This window comes from Periophthalmus magnuspinnatus, chromosome 1 (genome assembly GCF_009829125.3).
Source record: "Periophthalmus magnuspinnatus isolate fPerMag1 chromosome 1, fPerMag1.2.pri, whole genome shotgun sequence".
NCBI classification, from domain to species: Eukaryota; Metazoa; Chordata; class Actinopteri; order Gobiiformes; family Gobiidae; genus Periophthalmus; species Periophthalmus magnuspinnatus.
In genome coordinates, this window is record NC_047126.1 from 5,055,996 (window position 1) to 5,071,537 (window position 15,542).

General features: G+C 40.1%; 1 protein-coding gene across 1 annotated transcript in view; it reads left to right on the forward strand.

Moving 5' to 3' along the window:
- The window catches only part of pcdh7a (protocadherin 7a), an 85,275-nt gene extending 79,477 nt beyond the window's left edge, over positions 1 to 5,798 (forward strand). The window contains exon 5 of the mRNA XM_033972999.2: positions 1,527 to 5,798. Within this exon, the coding sequence (XP_033828890.1) occupies positions 1,527 to 2,050 (524 nt within the window). The 3' untranslated portion in view covers positions 2,051 to 5,798. The remainder of the gene's footprint in view (positions 1 to 1,526) is intronic.
- Positions 5,799 to 15,542: the final 9,744 nt, after the last annotated feature.

A 15,542-nucleotide genomic window follows, 5' to 3' on the forward strand; every position in this document is an offset into this window, starting at 1 on the left:
TTGCAACTGTGAAATTTGTGTTCACAGACGACCAAGTGGATCGGGTAGTTTGTTCAGAGCAGAATTTAATACAGTTTTACAATGGAGGTGAAGCTGCATCGTTAATCATTTTGAATAGGCTTCTTAGATTTGAATACAGAATTAAACGGTCCAAACTGAGCGCGCATCGCCCACAGTCCTTGGTTAGATCGCATAGAACTTATAAACTGACATTAAATTTTACCTTTTAGATGTTTGACCCCGTCTCCCGAGGAAGAAATATCTTTACATAGAAAAATCCGTTTTCTTCATTGGCATTTCGAAATAGTTATCAAAAACCTCCAGCGCTACTTCAACTGCACATACTTAACTACACGCATTTTACGAAAGCCTTAAAAATAATGTTTTTATCGTGTCCCATACGCATAGCCTTGACAACGATTTACAATTCAATACGTTTCCTTGCACAACTAAAATGAAATCAACTATGCCATTTAAAAAAATATATATTGTAAAGGTTGACGCCAGTGGCCAAGGTTGCGCTGACCTTAAGACAGACTGTACTTCTGCCCATGCGCTTCCAGTTTAATGCAGTTTTTCACCAATATGTTAAAGTTCTAAAGATGTTATGCCCTGTAATAACTTTCGGTCATGGTCAGATGGAGAGGCGGATTGAACTGAGAATTCACTGTGCTGGCTATAATTATGTTGAATAATTATTTGCCCTATTTGATTTCACTTGCATTTATCTGAGCTCGCCGAGGAAGAGGAAATTGAAAAAGTTTTGAAACGTTTAAAAATGATGGTTTAGGGTATGCGAGAGGTGCTTATTTTTTACCTAGCGGACCCAGTTTGTATAGAAATCTATCGTCCATATTGATTCGGGAATGAAAGAGTTGCAAATACCCTCTGACACTTAACCCACCGGTTCACCCGCGCTGGTCTCTATTAACGTACTGATCGTTTAAGCTTCATCCCATGGGAGCTATAATTGCCCCTATGTAAATGCAGCTATGCAAAAGATTCAATAATCCCACTCAAATGACTAGTAATGGGGGGGTTTGTACAGCTGAAACGGTTTGGTTCATCTGACCTTTGAACTTTGACCGTGACCCTTGCGATTTAGGGCGGGAGTCAGCGATATCTAGAAAGCTGTGACATTCATATTTTCTTGCTTACACATGCTGGCTTCTGCTGACAGCGTTTGGCTTTAAAATAAACCTCAAGAAGAAAAAAAAAAAAAACTCATAGTGTGCCAATAAATAAGGCTTTCCAAATACTGACAGTTTAAATGAAATATTATTTGTTTTGTATTGGTAATAGGAACATTTAGTCTATAAAAATCTATATTCAATTTGACAACACCAAAAAGTACTATTTACAGTTGTATTATATTGAAAAACTACTCAGAGACGGCCACTTTCCTCGCACTTGTAACAGATTAACAGTGAGTCATTATTCCCACCTCTGCTCTAATCTCATTTGGTCTACATACTGTATAATCTATTTGGCTCATTTGACTTCACAAATCTTCTTTTCTTTATTAGATGCCAGACAGCTGCCAGATGTGGCCCTCACCGGGAAGTGCACCCGTGAGTGTGATGAGTTCGGTCACTCAGACACCTGCTGGATGCCCGTACGCTCCTCCCCTCGCCGACCGCGCCACGGCAGCGACCCCCCGCGGCTCTCCACCTTCGCACCGGGGGACGACAACAACAATCTCCGCGGCAACAACCACCACGAGAGCGATAGCGAGAGCAGCGCGGGCAGCTCGGAGCCCGGCGTGGTGGTCGGCGTAGAGGGCCAGAGGTTACCTTTGGCTAATGGCGATCCCCTCGGCACGCTAGGCAACAGAAACATGGGCGACCACAACCGCAACCTCCTGAACCGCAAGATGACGTCCGCCTCCTACGACACGTTTAGCAGCGCCGGCTTTGGCAGGCGCCAGCCGGGGGACGAGGAAGCCGGGGAGAGCCAGGAAGCGCCGGAGGTCATACCCTTAACCCGAACAGGAGGGGACTACAAGACCACATCCTGCCTCACCCTGTCCCGGAGAGAAGTGTACCTGTGACAAGCTGCCCGACCGACACATCACCTGCAACTACCACTTTAGTGAAGAGCCAGTATTAAGACAGTAAAGCTGTAAACACCTTCTGGAAGCCTCTTAATGCTGTGAAATGTCAGAGATGAAAGCTTTTCATGTATCAAACTGAACCTTTTGGATTCTAACCAATATTTATAGGCACTTACACTTAAGCAGGAGGCAGATGGACTGACAGGAGCTAATTTTCTTAAGAAGATTTTTTAACTACTGACTGCCTCTGGGCCATGATCCTATCAACATCTGTAGAGGTGGACAACTTCATCTCTGTGTATCTGATTCCAGTGCATGTCCGACCCTTTGAACAGGAGGGCTCCGAGTGAAGAACACAGACAGTGAGTAATCCAAAAGCTATAAACGCCTCTGACGAGACCACTATGCCAGCTTTGGATGAGCTCACCACCACCAAGGTCTTATTAAGTAAAAATAGAACACTTTGATAGCAGTGTTATGGGTGGGATTCATTACAAAAAACAAAAAAAAACCAACACAACATAACTTTCTCATGGCTAATCAACCTTTATTGCTACAAACTGGGAAAGTGAAACAATCAGAGCCGCAACTCCCGTGAGAACAATGTCTTAAGTACTGGATGAAAATAGCAACAAAGTGTTGGCGCTGTACAGTAACTACAGAAAAAAATGTGCTGATCCCGGAAAAAATCAGGTATCTTCGGAAAACGCAAAGGATTCTGAAAAAAAAAACTGCTACAATGTGAATAGTTTTGTACCATGAGCAAGGACACGAGGGTTTCATAGTGTCAGCGCAGCGTTTGGTTTGTTTTTCTTTGGCCTGCTTGATTGGTCAGTATGTACATATGTGTGTAATAGACCACATACTCCACCGACTACACCGAAGTACTACGACAGTCACCAGTAGTACTCTTACGCCTACACAAACACAAGTACACACTTGAGCATGCAAATACAGTCAAATAGTTCGTGTTAGAATGCAAGTCCACACATGATAACTTCAAAGTGGAGCATTTAACTTAATAGAAAAATACACCAACCGGGAATAACATTATGACAAGCAGATACGCTCTCAAACCCGGCACCTGTTTACGAGCGCTATTTTTCGTGCAGGAAGTGGAATTGTAGATGCAGTAGAAAAATAGTAAAATGTTTTTGAGCTAAAATTGACAACAGAGGTCAGAGCATTTCCATAACTGCCGCTCTTGAGTTTTGCATGATATTTTACAGTCAGTATCGAGCTAGCTTGTTAGTTAGCTGGCGGTAGGTGCGGTAGGTTGGTGGTTAGCATTTAAACCACGGGTATCGGCCGTAATGTTACTCCTCGTCGCTGTAACTTCAGACGCATTACGCATACAGACATGAATACGTTAGCACATAAGAGGAAACTGGACCCTCCCTTTGCTCACCTCATGCGTGTATGTGCCGTCATACTCTGAACATATTGCCTAATTAAAACTAACTCGAGCATTTTTGCCTGCTACCCTCCAGCTAATATTTAAACTCGAAATGTACTTAAATAATCGCTCATCGTTCTGACTGATATGTAGGGCTTCATTAAAGGGAATTTCAATGGCATCTCTCTGTATCCACACGGGAATATGCGCTACTCTGCATACTGTAAGTAGGACTCATAGAGAAACCAAATCTATTAAAAAAAATAAATAAAAATGGACTCTTGCATGAAGGAACATTCTCCCTTTTTTACAACACTTTTTGGATACCGTCCCATGCCTTTCTTTTTTTGTTTTTTGTTTTTGGATACACTGTAAGCTATTACGGGGATGGAGGTGATGACTGCAGCCATGGAGCCAATCTTCAGTGGATTCTTTAACTTTCCCATCACCCCAAAGTGAGGAGGTTGCTACGGGCGAGAGAACACAATGTTGTCAGCACAAAGTTGGAGCCGTGACCCTTTTTTTCAGCGGGCACGCCCAGACGGCTGCTCCTGACTCGTGGAGATAACGCGCTCCTCCAGATCTCGCCCTTCCCAGCAGCTACAGACACACTCTGCTGCACTGCACTGGTGAGTGGGTGTGGATCCAGGCCATACTAATTCTCTTCATCAGGAGTGCGATAGGGGATAATAGGGTTAGGTCGTCCCCCTAGTTTTAACGAGTTTCAGTTTCTCCTCCGACTCCCCCCCTGATCCCCTTAAATGTGAGGGTATGAAAAAGAGGAGCCAGAGCCAGTAAAAAAAAAGTGTGTCTCGTTTTGCATTACCTGGTTGTTTTAGATCAGGTGGTGTACGTGAGAATTGACTTGGCACGCGCTGACGCAAAAAGACTCAGGAAACATGAGCAATGTTCTAAGACGGTAAAAGAATAGCGGACAACAGGTGCGTAGATATAATTCACTTTTGACTTAACCAGGAGCGTGATTGACACCAAAATACAAGGTCAAGGCGTACACTCGTCGCTTTATACACACACAGAAGCTCAAATGATATAGGTTTTGCATTGTGCCCAGTCCCAGAAAATTGGATCTTTACCGCACCAGATGGCTAATCATTTGCTTCTTTGGCCATCTCTGATAACGCGCCAAAGAATCAACAAAACAAAATGATTAGTTTGTGAGTTTCTGGTTCTGACAATAGGCAGAAAATGGTCCAGACTGTTATATTTAGGTCAAAGAAAGAGTTTCAAATGTGTCCGCTATCCTTCTACTGTCTTCATGTTTAGGCTACTACTGTAAATTGTAATATTTGGCATTATTACTGCCACAAACTCTTGCTGCTTGGTCCCTGTACACTGGAAGGCAACTCGGAACAACGTAGAATAGGATTTTCCCTACGCCTGGTTACGCTCTATACATGAGCTTACATTGTATATACCTTAAGAACACACGCACTCCACTGATGACTCCTCCTGTAGCTCCAAAAAAAAAGACCCGCCCCCTCACTTTCCAACGCGGCTGCTTACCGAGCACTCTCAACTTGACGGACTCTCAGAAGAAATCGGCAGTAAACAATCAGTAACAACGTAGCAGGGTAGATATACGGATGGACGGTGACGCGCAGGATCCACGGGAAAGATCTTCGGAGAAAACTAAAACAACGTCAGTTTGGGAATAGACTCAAGCCCCCCTCGACGCAGCCCTGCCTCTTGAAAAGAAGTGGCAGAGATCAGACTTCATATTCTGCTGTTTTATGGCAGTTCATTACAGCACCTTTCGACCACTCCTCAAACAGAACTCCTGTATATGAATCTGTGTGGGCGTGTGTACTTTTTTTTATACTTGCACGTTTAAATATGTTTGGGTCTACTACTGCAAAACAAAAAGGGGAGACAGACGGTGAACACCAGTATGTACCATGCACTAATCAAGACTACTTTTTTAATAGGACACTTGGAGGACATGGTGAGCCTGTCATCCCCCCTTATAAACGCTGTTATTAACTAATAGCCATGTACAGATTTAAAACTACACTGTAGAAACCAGGCATATGGAACCAGAACAAGACTATGGCATGCTTACAAAATCTGCACTTGAGAAAATGGTTGAAAAAATTGTTTGTTTTATACAAGGCTGGCTGAGATTTTCTTTGTTTTTTTTTTATAATTTAATTTTTAATTTTGCTGAATCTTTCCCGTATTTACATTACGAACTAATTGCATTTGCTATGACAAGAAGGACGAGATCTTGGTGAATGGTTTGGTATGACGATGACTGTAAAAGTTTGACATTAAAAACTGCAAACATATCTGTGTCTGGCAAGTTTTTAAAGCGAGGACATGCTCATTTGTAACCTTTCTATATGCAAATAAACTCAAAAACAGAAGAAAACTAGCACTGGTTGTATGTCATCTCAAATATAATTCCGGTTCTGACAGGCTCCGTCTCTAAATGTTGGGCTTATAAAGTGACGTGCGAGGTGCTCACTGCAAAGATTAGTGTGAAGGACTCCAATGTCAAACGACCCGCAATCCATGCCCCCCTCCTCCTGTATACAACAGTGGCACCATGTGGCTGTGGGGCGGTACTGCAGTGTTTCATTACAACTTCCCAGAGCTGGAGTGTGTGGGCTTTATTCATCCAAGTACAATTTCTGCACACTTTTACTTAAAGGGGCACTATGTAACTTCTTGAGCTAAAGGTCCTCCACTTTCTTGTATAATGGAGAAGATTTTGCTTCGTCTGCGTGTTTCAGTTTGCCCCTGGACCTACTTATCTTCAACGTACTCAATTACTCTTGGTAGTGTGGTCAGATCTATTGACGCACAGGTTGGCGGTGCGATTCCAGCTCCCACAGATTAATGTTGTCGTTGTTGTTGTTGTTGTGTCCTTGGGCAAGACCTCCACCACTTCGCCCCCATGGTCCGTCTACAATGGTGTGTGAATGTGTGTGTGAAGTGGTTTCTTAAACATGTCTTTACCTTGAAAAACAGCCTTCTTACTGTGAGTGGGGTCGCCTTTTCGCAGATCAGACCTGTAATTTGGCCTGGTGATGTCACTTGTCTCTATAAAGGAGAGATAAATAAGTGAAGGACTCTCCGTCAGTTACATATTGCAGTCGTAGTCATCGTTTGTAACTATTTTACAGTCAGTTTGGGTAAAAGTAGAGCAGAGCAGCACTAGAAGCAGTGGTGGAGGAAGTACTCAATATTGTTACTTAAGTAAAAGTACAGGTACTGGAGCAGAAAAATACTCAAGGAAAAGTTAAAGTATCACGTGGAAAAATCTACTTACGTAAAAGTATTAAAGTACCTTCTTAAAAATATACTTGAGGAGTAAAAGTAAAAGTATTTCATGCAGATCTAAGCTTCAAATGTAGTGATTCTGATTCAGAAACAACTGAATCAATCGGGGTTTTTTTGTTTTTTTATTTGTACAGGTTTGGGTTTTCAAAAACTTTGGCCTTTTCAGCAGGTCTCAAGCTCTAATGAAACGTACTTTTACTTTTCAGTCTGGTTCAGAAATGTAGAAGTACAAGCAGAAAGTACAGATACTGCTCTCAAATGTAAGAGAGCGAGAGAGCCAAAGTCAAAGTAAAAACATCTACTTAAAAATGTACTCAAGTAAAGTACAGATACCTAAAATACAGTACTTTACTACTTTTCCTTCGCTACGATCCATCACTGACTGGCAGTAACAGTAGTAGCAGGTCTAGTTGTAGCAGTAGTGGTTTATTTTGGAGCTGTTTCCGATGACCGCCAGGAGGAGTTGTTGCCACTTAGAGTTAAGTTGGTTAGACCCCGGGATTATTCATTACTTCCACTTCAATTGTCTTCAGACTCTATTAGGTTTCCAGGCGTCTTTGTGTCGCACTGCATCAAAACAATGTTACTATAATCGCTATTTATCATTATCGTGCCTGACAAAACAACATTTCATTGCGTTCTAATTAGAATCCATTATTACAATTATTTCTTTCTTTCTATGTTTGTAATAGTTGTAAAAGGACCACGCAAAAGAAGCATTTTCCATTTGAGCTAATAGAAAGTAAACTGCTTTTCATTTGGTTTCACTTGACGGCATTAAGATTCCTCCAGGGGCAGCTTTAAACATCATCATTAACAAACACAAGAGAAGATATTAGCATCTCACTTTAAAACATCAGACCTCTCTGACGGATCCAATAGACGGGTTCAGCTCACAAAGGCGATACTTGGGAAAGCTTTTGTAAATAAATCACATTGTTTTGGCAGGTAAATGGATACAGACTTGTCTCCGATGCGAAAAAGAATGTCAGATTCTTTGAACTCTTAATGAAATTCTAGGCCTGAGAGCTGGTGCTATTGATTTTTAAGGAGATGGAGGAAATGATTGGAAGGAGGCATATGGTAGAATAAATCCCAGAATCTTAGCCAGTGCACTGTGCTCGGTATATCAAACGGGCTTTGCAGTGGTGAGAAGCTTTCATGGATTTTAAAAAGAGTTTTTTGGTGAATAGTGCCGTCTTCTTTTCTCAGACTGTCTTCAGAGGTGCTTCATTCTCAACGTTAGCGGAGGTTTCTCATGGGCTCACACTGGCAGCGGTGAAAATGGTTTAAATTAACTAAATTTTCACAAGTTTGAAATAATTTGCTTTTAAACCAACAGATGTGGGTAGAAAGCTAAAATGTGTACTCAAGCAAGAGTAACGTTATTTCAACATGTGTCAGTCGTCCAGGTCTGAGCCATCGTAAAAGCCAAAGATAAATCTGTCACTGGACAAAAACTTGTAGGAGTGAAGACATTTCGCTCATCCAAGACACTTCTTCAGTTCTGGTCAGATGGATACAATAAGGGACGGTCCACCAGTGATCTGACCACAACTGAAGAAGTGTCTTGGATGAGCGGAACTTCCTCACTCCTACAACGATTTGAACAGTGACAGATTTAACTGTGACTTTTATATTATTCCAAAGTAATATTGTTCAATAGGGCTGGGTAAAATATCAGTTAAATCGATAAATTGAACTTTAAGTTCAGATGAATTTGTGTAAAAGAAAATCTGTTTTATTTCCCCCACTTTTTTGCTTTGGAAACTGCATTGGAAATGCAAGAAATGGTGCTCAGTGTAGTCACAGGAACAGACATTTTAAAAGTGAAGTGGTCTTCCTTTATGTGTCCCTCACAGAAAAGCAAACAGAATACAAAAGACATACTACTCTACAGGAGGAACTGTAAGAGGAACTGTGAGGACATAATTTGTGATTTATAATTTAAAGTTCATTGGAAGGACAATGCAATAAATCATTTTCAAAATGATGTTTCCATAGAAAAGATGCACAAATGAGAAAAATAAAATAGTGCTGCAAGAAACACAAATGTTCAAATTATTTCATAGTATCACCTGTAGACTTACTTACAGTAATCAAAGCAGTAATCAAACCTTTTACTCAAGTAAAAGTATTATTACTTCAAACAAATATGGTGTCTGAAAATTACTCTGAGAAGTACAATAAGTTACTGGAGTAAATGTAACTGAGTAAACCTCCTCCCTAAATGTCCCCAAATGTCCCCAGATGTCCTCTTTTGGTTAACAATGCCACGGTCGTATAATACAATGAAAAAGCTGTTTTTCTATAAGAGAAATACCCATGAATGTGATCAACAGCGTCAGATTCCAGTTCATTTCTTCCAGCAGCAGAGTGTAAACATTCTGTGTGTCTGTAATGCCAAGGACTCAGTTTGAGCAGAACTGATCCTGCCTGTGTCTCTGTGGGTCTTTCTGTCTTTTCTTCTTTTCATGATGACCGCCTGACCTCATCAGAGCCCTGCCATCCCTCGAGGCTGCTGCACAACACATTCAATATAAAACATTTTCCCAACCTATAGTTATATAAATGTGAGAATGTCTTTTATATCACTTCAGAATGGTAAAATGCGTATAGCTGCAAATGTCCTCTTACATTACCTTGGCATTATCATCAACAATGTACTGTAAAACTATTCAGGCAGTATTCAAGGGTTTCAGCTTCCAGTTATAACCGCCATTTTGGGAACCTTTTACCATTCAAAAGATATTATTTTGTTGAAACTGTTTATCACTATGGTCGTATATTTTTCCAACATTATGATACTCATGAATAGGGCCCATGTGTTACTCACTCAAAATATTATGAAGAATACATTTTACAGCCAATTTAGAGGTGGAGAAATATCCGTTGTGCACAGCAGCGCCCTCACTGTTAGCGTCACTACTTCCTGTTAAACTTTATCTCCATGAGGCCTTTCCCGAGTCGCACTAAAATGAATAAATATTTAAAGATAAGGCAGTGACAACATGTTTAACGCTACCAAATAAAATGAATACTTCACTTTTGTGTTTAGAAAGAGATGTTTGTGTCTCAATGCTAACGCTAATGCAAATTTTGAGGCGTAATAAATATTAAAACACCACCACAAACTGAAGCGTTCTGCATTTAAAAACAATCGTGTTGGTTTCATTTTAATTAATTTGAGTTTTCATAGGTTGTATATTCTATAATTGTATGGTTTTAATAAAGTCAGCATGAGTTTTGAGACACAGTGAGCTAGCTAGCGTGTTGCTGTGCTCTGAGCTTATTGTGCATTGACCAACTAAATCATTTCATGACTTTTATCAGAATAAGACGATCAAACTGTACATTTTTCCTGTTGTATATCTAAAGTTCATCGTGTTTGTGGTGGCGCTGACTGCTGGTGGGGACGGGCCCGGTTTGGGATTTGGGTGATTACAGCGGTGGCACCCATCTGCTGATTGGGTCAAAGCGGACGCGGCTTGACTTCAAAAGAACAGATGACAACAGTGTGGCTGCTGCTGTTTCCAAAGTAAAGCCAGCAGCTGTTGTGTACTTTTTCAACTTCTATTACAGGAACTCTTTTGTTTGTTTGGATAAAATCGCAGCTTTGAGCCCAGAAAACAGATATTGTCATCATGCCAGGGCTGTCATTTTGAAACATGTCATTTTGGGGATAAATCAGTAATTAGTTTCGAAAAACATCTGTCAGTTCTGTTGAGCGGTGCAAGTGCAAAGTCTGACCACAAGGGGGCATGTCATTTTCTTTAACCCTGCCCTATTTGTTGCTTAATTAAATTCAGAGAAGAAGAAGCTGGTTGATTCTTTGTCTTGTGCATTTTAAAGAGCGAGGATCCAATATTACAAAGGTAGAGATGGATGAGAACTGTATGGACACAACGTGAGACTGTCCCATATTAAACTATAATGTTGTTTTCTCGTCACAAACAGACCTGGAGTCGTGTTTTGTTTCATTCACACATTTTTAACACACAAACCTTAATATTTAGGCTGAGTTCTTCTCTCAAACTAAAAACACTCTGTTCCACTTTGTGATGTCATCATGTGGTGATACAGGAAGTGCTCCACTGTGTTTTCAAACTCCACACACCTTTACTAGAATCATTTGGATAATTTCAGCCCTGGAATTGCTAATCTGTACAGAGCAAAAGGTAAAAGGAGCTTAAGCATTTACATTTACAATCACAGGGCATGTGTAATAATAATATTAAATAAACATAGAAAAATAGATACAATAATACATTTATATATATGCTGTCCACAGAGCTTTTGTTTTCCAGGCTTTTGGGTTTGTGCAATAATTTAGAGAATTTATATAAGAGGATAAAAAGGATTGAAATACAACAAATTTGGGTTTCTGGCTCGAACATTTACAACAATTAATGGTATTTTGATAGGATTAGGATTAGATTCAAGACTTTTTTCTTTTTTTTTTGCTACAATATCTTTTTCAAAAACACCAAAAAGTACATGTTTTGCATTAAGTTGTAGGTTTGCATCAAGCTTTCTATTCACAAACAGGTAAAAGGAGCCGTTAACTTGAAAACTACCGCTTCATGACATCACAAGGTGGAGCAACGCATTTCAAGTAGAGCATTTTGCAATAACTAATAACAAAAGCTTAACAAAGACATGTGTGAATGAAACAAAACACAACTCCAGGTTTGTTTTTGAGGAGGTAACTACATTATAACACGGTTTAAAGCTCACAGGAGTCAATTTTGTGTTTTTTTTTAAGTGATAGAAGTGGGGGGGGCTACAGTTCACGCTCTAACATGGTCTTAATCCAGTAAAATAAACATACCTGCACAAATGTCTTGGTGTTGTTGTTGTCTCTTTATAACAAAAGTAGCTGGGTACAGTTGTTACACAGAGCGTCTTTATATCGGTGGGAGAGCGCATCTGCTTCACTGTTTGTGCGTTAGCCCCGGAGCAGCAGCCACCTCTGTGTTAGCACCTGTTTAGCCCCTGGCCCTCACAAAAACACAATCCTCATGTTCTGCTTTACACTTCAGAGGTGCACAAACAGAGTCCCGTGTTCCGCCCGGGTCTGGGGAGCTCTGGTGCTGTCCCCAAACAGATGCTTCTGACACATGGAGGTCTGAGCCAGGAACGGGTACAGTTATTTCAAAGTGAAGACAGAAGAGGGTGAGCTGTTTGCTGTAACTATAAAAAAGCAGTTTCTGTAAACACATTTTCTGCAGCTGTTGTTACTTTCCAAGATCAAGCGATTTAAAAATCCTTTGTCTTTTGTATTAATGTTTATGTTTACTTGTGACTTTTTGGAGATTTACTATGATTTTTAGTTTAAATTTTATATAATCCTCATTATTTCTTTCTTTATTTATTTTTTATTTATTAATGTTTTGTATTTATTTATAGCAAAAGACGAAATGTAAATCTGTCAACTGGACAAATCGTAAGTTGATAGATTTAAAATTCATCTTTTGCTATGGATCAGACCTGGACGACTGAGGGATTTCACAGATATGTATTTATATATTTATTTATTTATTTATTAACATGTTCTAATGTCCAGGGGAGACAACCGGACATTTTTGGTGGAACTAGGTTTTCAGGTCTTCAGTATGGACGCTCACTTAACAGGTTCGTTTAGAGCAGGGGTCTCAAACTCAAATGATCTGGGGGCCGCAGGAGGCAGAGTCTGGGTGAAGCTGGGGCATGTCAGGTATTCCACAAAAAAAAAAAAAAAAGTTAAAATCTTCTCAAACATCATCGCTGTTTTCAACATACATGAGGAAATATGCCAATTCTTGTGGATTTTATGGCTATACGTAGTTTTTTGTTGAATCTTTTGTGATGGGAGCACACAGCTCGAGTGATAGAACCTTCTACATGGTGACGCCACACTAACATTTAACTTTCACATTCCCCCCAGGCCGCGAGTTTAACAATGGAGCGTACCCCCCACCCTCTACCGTGTTTGCTTCTCTGTTTTAAAAAAAGTTAAAATGTAGTTATCCCCTGTAGTGATTTATAAAAGCTAATATAGATTTTTTTTTTTTAAATTGGAGTCACATTTTGAACATTTTTAGTCAAGATTAGATGTGTTAAGTGGGGCAGACGTCTTTGGGGGACCTATGGGGGTCAATTGACCGTTCTAGAGGAGGCTAGTGCCCCCTCAGGCCCTCCCCCTGCTAATGCCTAAAGTAAATAAGCACATAAATAAGAACATAAAAAAGATTGAAATTGCTTGAGTTTTTAAATACAGATTTATCAGAAAACTATAATAAAGTTGCAGCATACACATATGTTTTAAAGCAGAATTTTAATTACGCTAATCAGCCTGCCACCGCTCAAAGACAAATAATGTTATCCTCAAGAGGCAGAATAAATTAAATTTTGAACAAAGTTGCAGAGTTTTCTCAGAGGATTCTGTCTGGAACAAGAAGAGTGCATCTCTGCCAGATGAAACATGTAAACCAGCTGCACTAAATTGGCTGTTATTCTCAGAGGCGTGGATGAAAGTAAACACTCCACTGGGACTCTGCATGAGTCTATGATACTACTGCTAATGACAGAGCGTTTTGGCGCTCTAAAGGCCCCTGACGAGTCCACCAACTCCACTTTGTCAAATGCTCAACAAGGTAAGCACTGATCTGTCTGTGACTGCTCCAGTTTACATAAACACACTTTATTTACCACACTATTAGCAGTGAGGGAATGGGACAAAGTAAAAGTGGTAAAGTACCGTATAAATGTGAGGTATCTGTACTTTCTACTCCACTACATTTTGAACAGGACTGAATAGTATTTTTCATTATTGTTTGAGACCTGCTGAAAAGTCTGAGGGGATTAGTGTTAACACATTTGTAGTCTGAGCAACGGAAATATACAAATAAAAACAGCTACAATAACAATAGATTTAGCACAAATCTGTATCAAAATCACTACATTTGAAGCCTTATTAAGTCTTGAAGCCTTATAATTTTACTTTTTACTCATTAAGTACAATTTTAAAGAGGTTCTTGAATACTTTTACTTAAGTAGATTTGTTCATGTGATACTTTTGCTTTCTTGAGTTTTTTGGGTTCTTTTTCTGCTCTGGTATCTGTACTTTCACTTAACAATATTGAGTACTTCTTCCACCACTGATTATTAGTCATGGGTCAGACCAGTCAAAAGCCTCTAACCACCAAAGTCCTCCATTACTCTCAAGGCACTTTATATCAACAAAGCACTCAGCTATTCACACACACACACACACACACACACACACACACACATCTAAACACCAGCAGACACAGAGTACAGACACTAGACACTGGGAGAAGGCGAGTTAAGTGACTTGCCCAAGGACACAACACTACTCGTCTGTGGGAGCTGGACTTGTGCAGGGGATCTACTAATGATGTTCATGCGTGGAACAGGATTCAGGATTCTGAGCTTCGCATCAGAGGATGTGCAGTAGAACCAACAGAGCTTCTGCCACCCCAGGCCCTCGCCTTTAGGGGGCCCTAAGCTGAAATTGCCCTCGGAGGCCCTCGCCACTTCAGTGCCACATATTCATATTTGACAACATTAAGATATCATCACAACCACTTATAAAAAGACTGCAAATTCTAGAGGCTCACAACAGCAATAACCACAAGTATAACAGTATAAAAACATGTAAGGACGGAGGGGTCTGCCAAAGAACATTTTTTTCTTGGTTTCTGGAGCATTTTAATGTGTTCTAATTCACTAAAGTGGGCTTACATTTATCAATTCTTTATGTGACATAAAGAAGCCAAATGATGTACTTAAGCAGAGTAGACTTACTTCAAAATCATATCACTCAAGAAGTACAAAGTAGTGATCCAAGTTAGAGTTGCATAAGAAAAACAGTCTGGACATAACATCAGATCATTTTAAATAAGATTTTAGGATCACGTTATTTTTATGTTTATTGTCAGGCTTTAGATGCTGTGATTTCACATACACATATTAATGAGTAGGATGCAGAGATACCAATACTACTATCCGGTGCCAGTACTCGTACTCGTCAATGGGCTGCCGATACCAAGAGCCGATACCACTGTATCTGTGCTGCCTCTTGTTTGATTCTCACAGAGCAGTGAGCTCAGAGCTGAGCATAAAGCTGCACATTCACTGTTCTGCTCTTAAATCACATGAAATATACAAATATTTAGGACTCTAAAGATTTTTACAGTTCACAGAGGACATCAGCCCAGTGTCTGTGTTTACATTAGTATCATGCTAATGTTGCTCAGTGGAGCTGGTTGTTATTTGCTTGTGCTGCAGTGAAACTTATTGTAAAAGTTGAAACAACAGAGCGAGTTTGGACCTTTTAAAAAAGGCACAGCGTGAAAATATGTGAAAGTAACACAACACACTGTCCAACAGTAGGTCCTTAACAGTTAGCTCGTTAGCGTTAGCAGTTAGCTCGTTAGCGTTAGCCGTTAGCTCATTAGCAGTTAGCGCGGAGCCCAGTCTGCAAAGATGAAGTGGTAAATATTAAAGCCAGATGATAATTACAGTGATTTCAGTTGATAAGATAAGAAAAAAGTGGCTATACTATAAAAATCCTATGAAATTAATTTGATTTACCATTTGCCATTATAACCAAACACGCGAAAATAATGTCTGGTATTGGTATTTTTACTCAGTTTTGTTAAACGTGGTATCGGTGCGTCCCTGTATGAACATTCACACATTCAGGAGTCGTTCACAGGTCGTTCTTTCGTTCAGCAGATGTAACAGAGGTTTTAGTTTTGATCCACTTTAACCACACACACATCA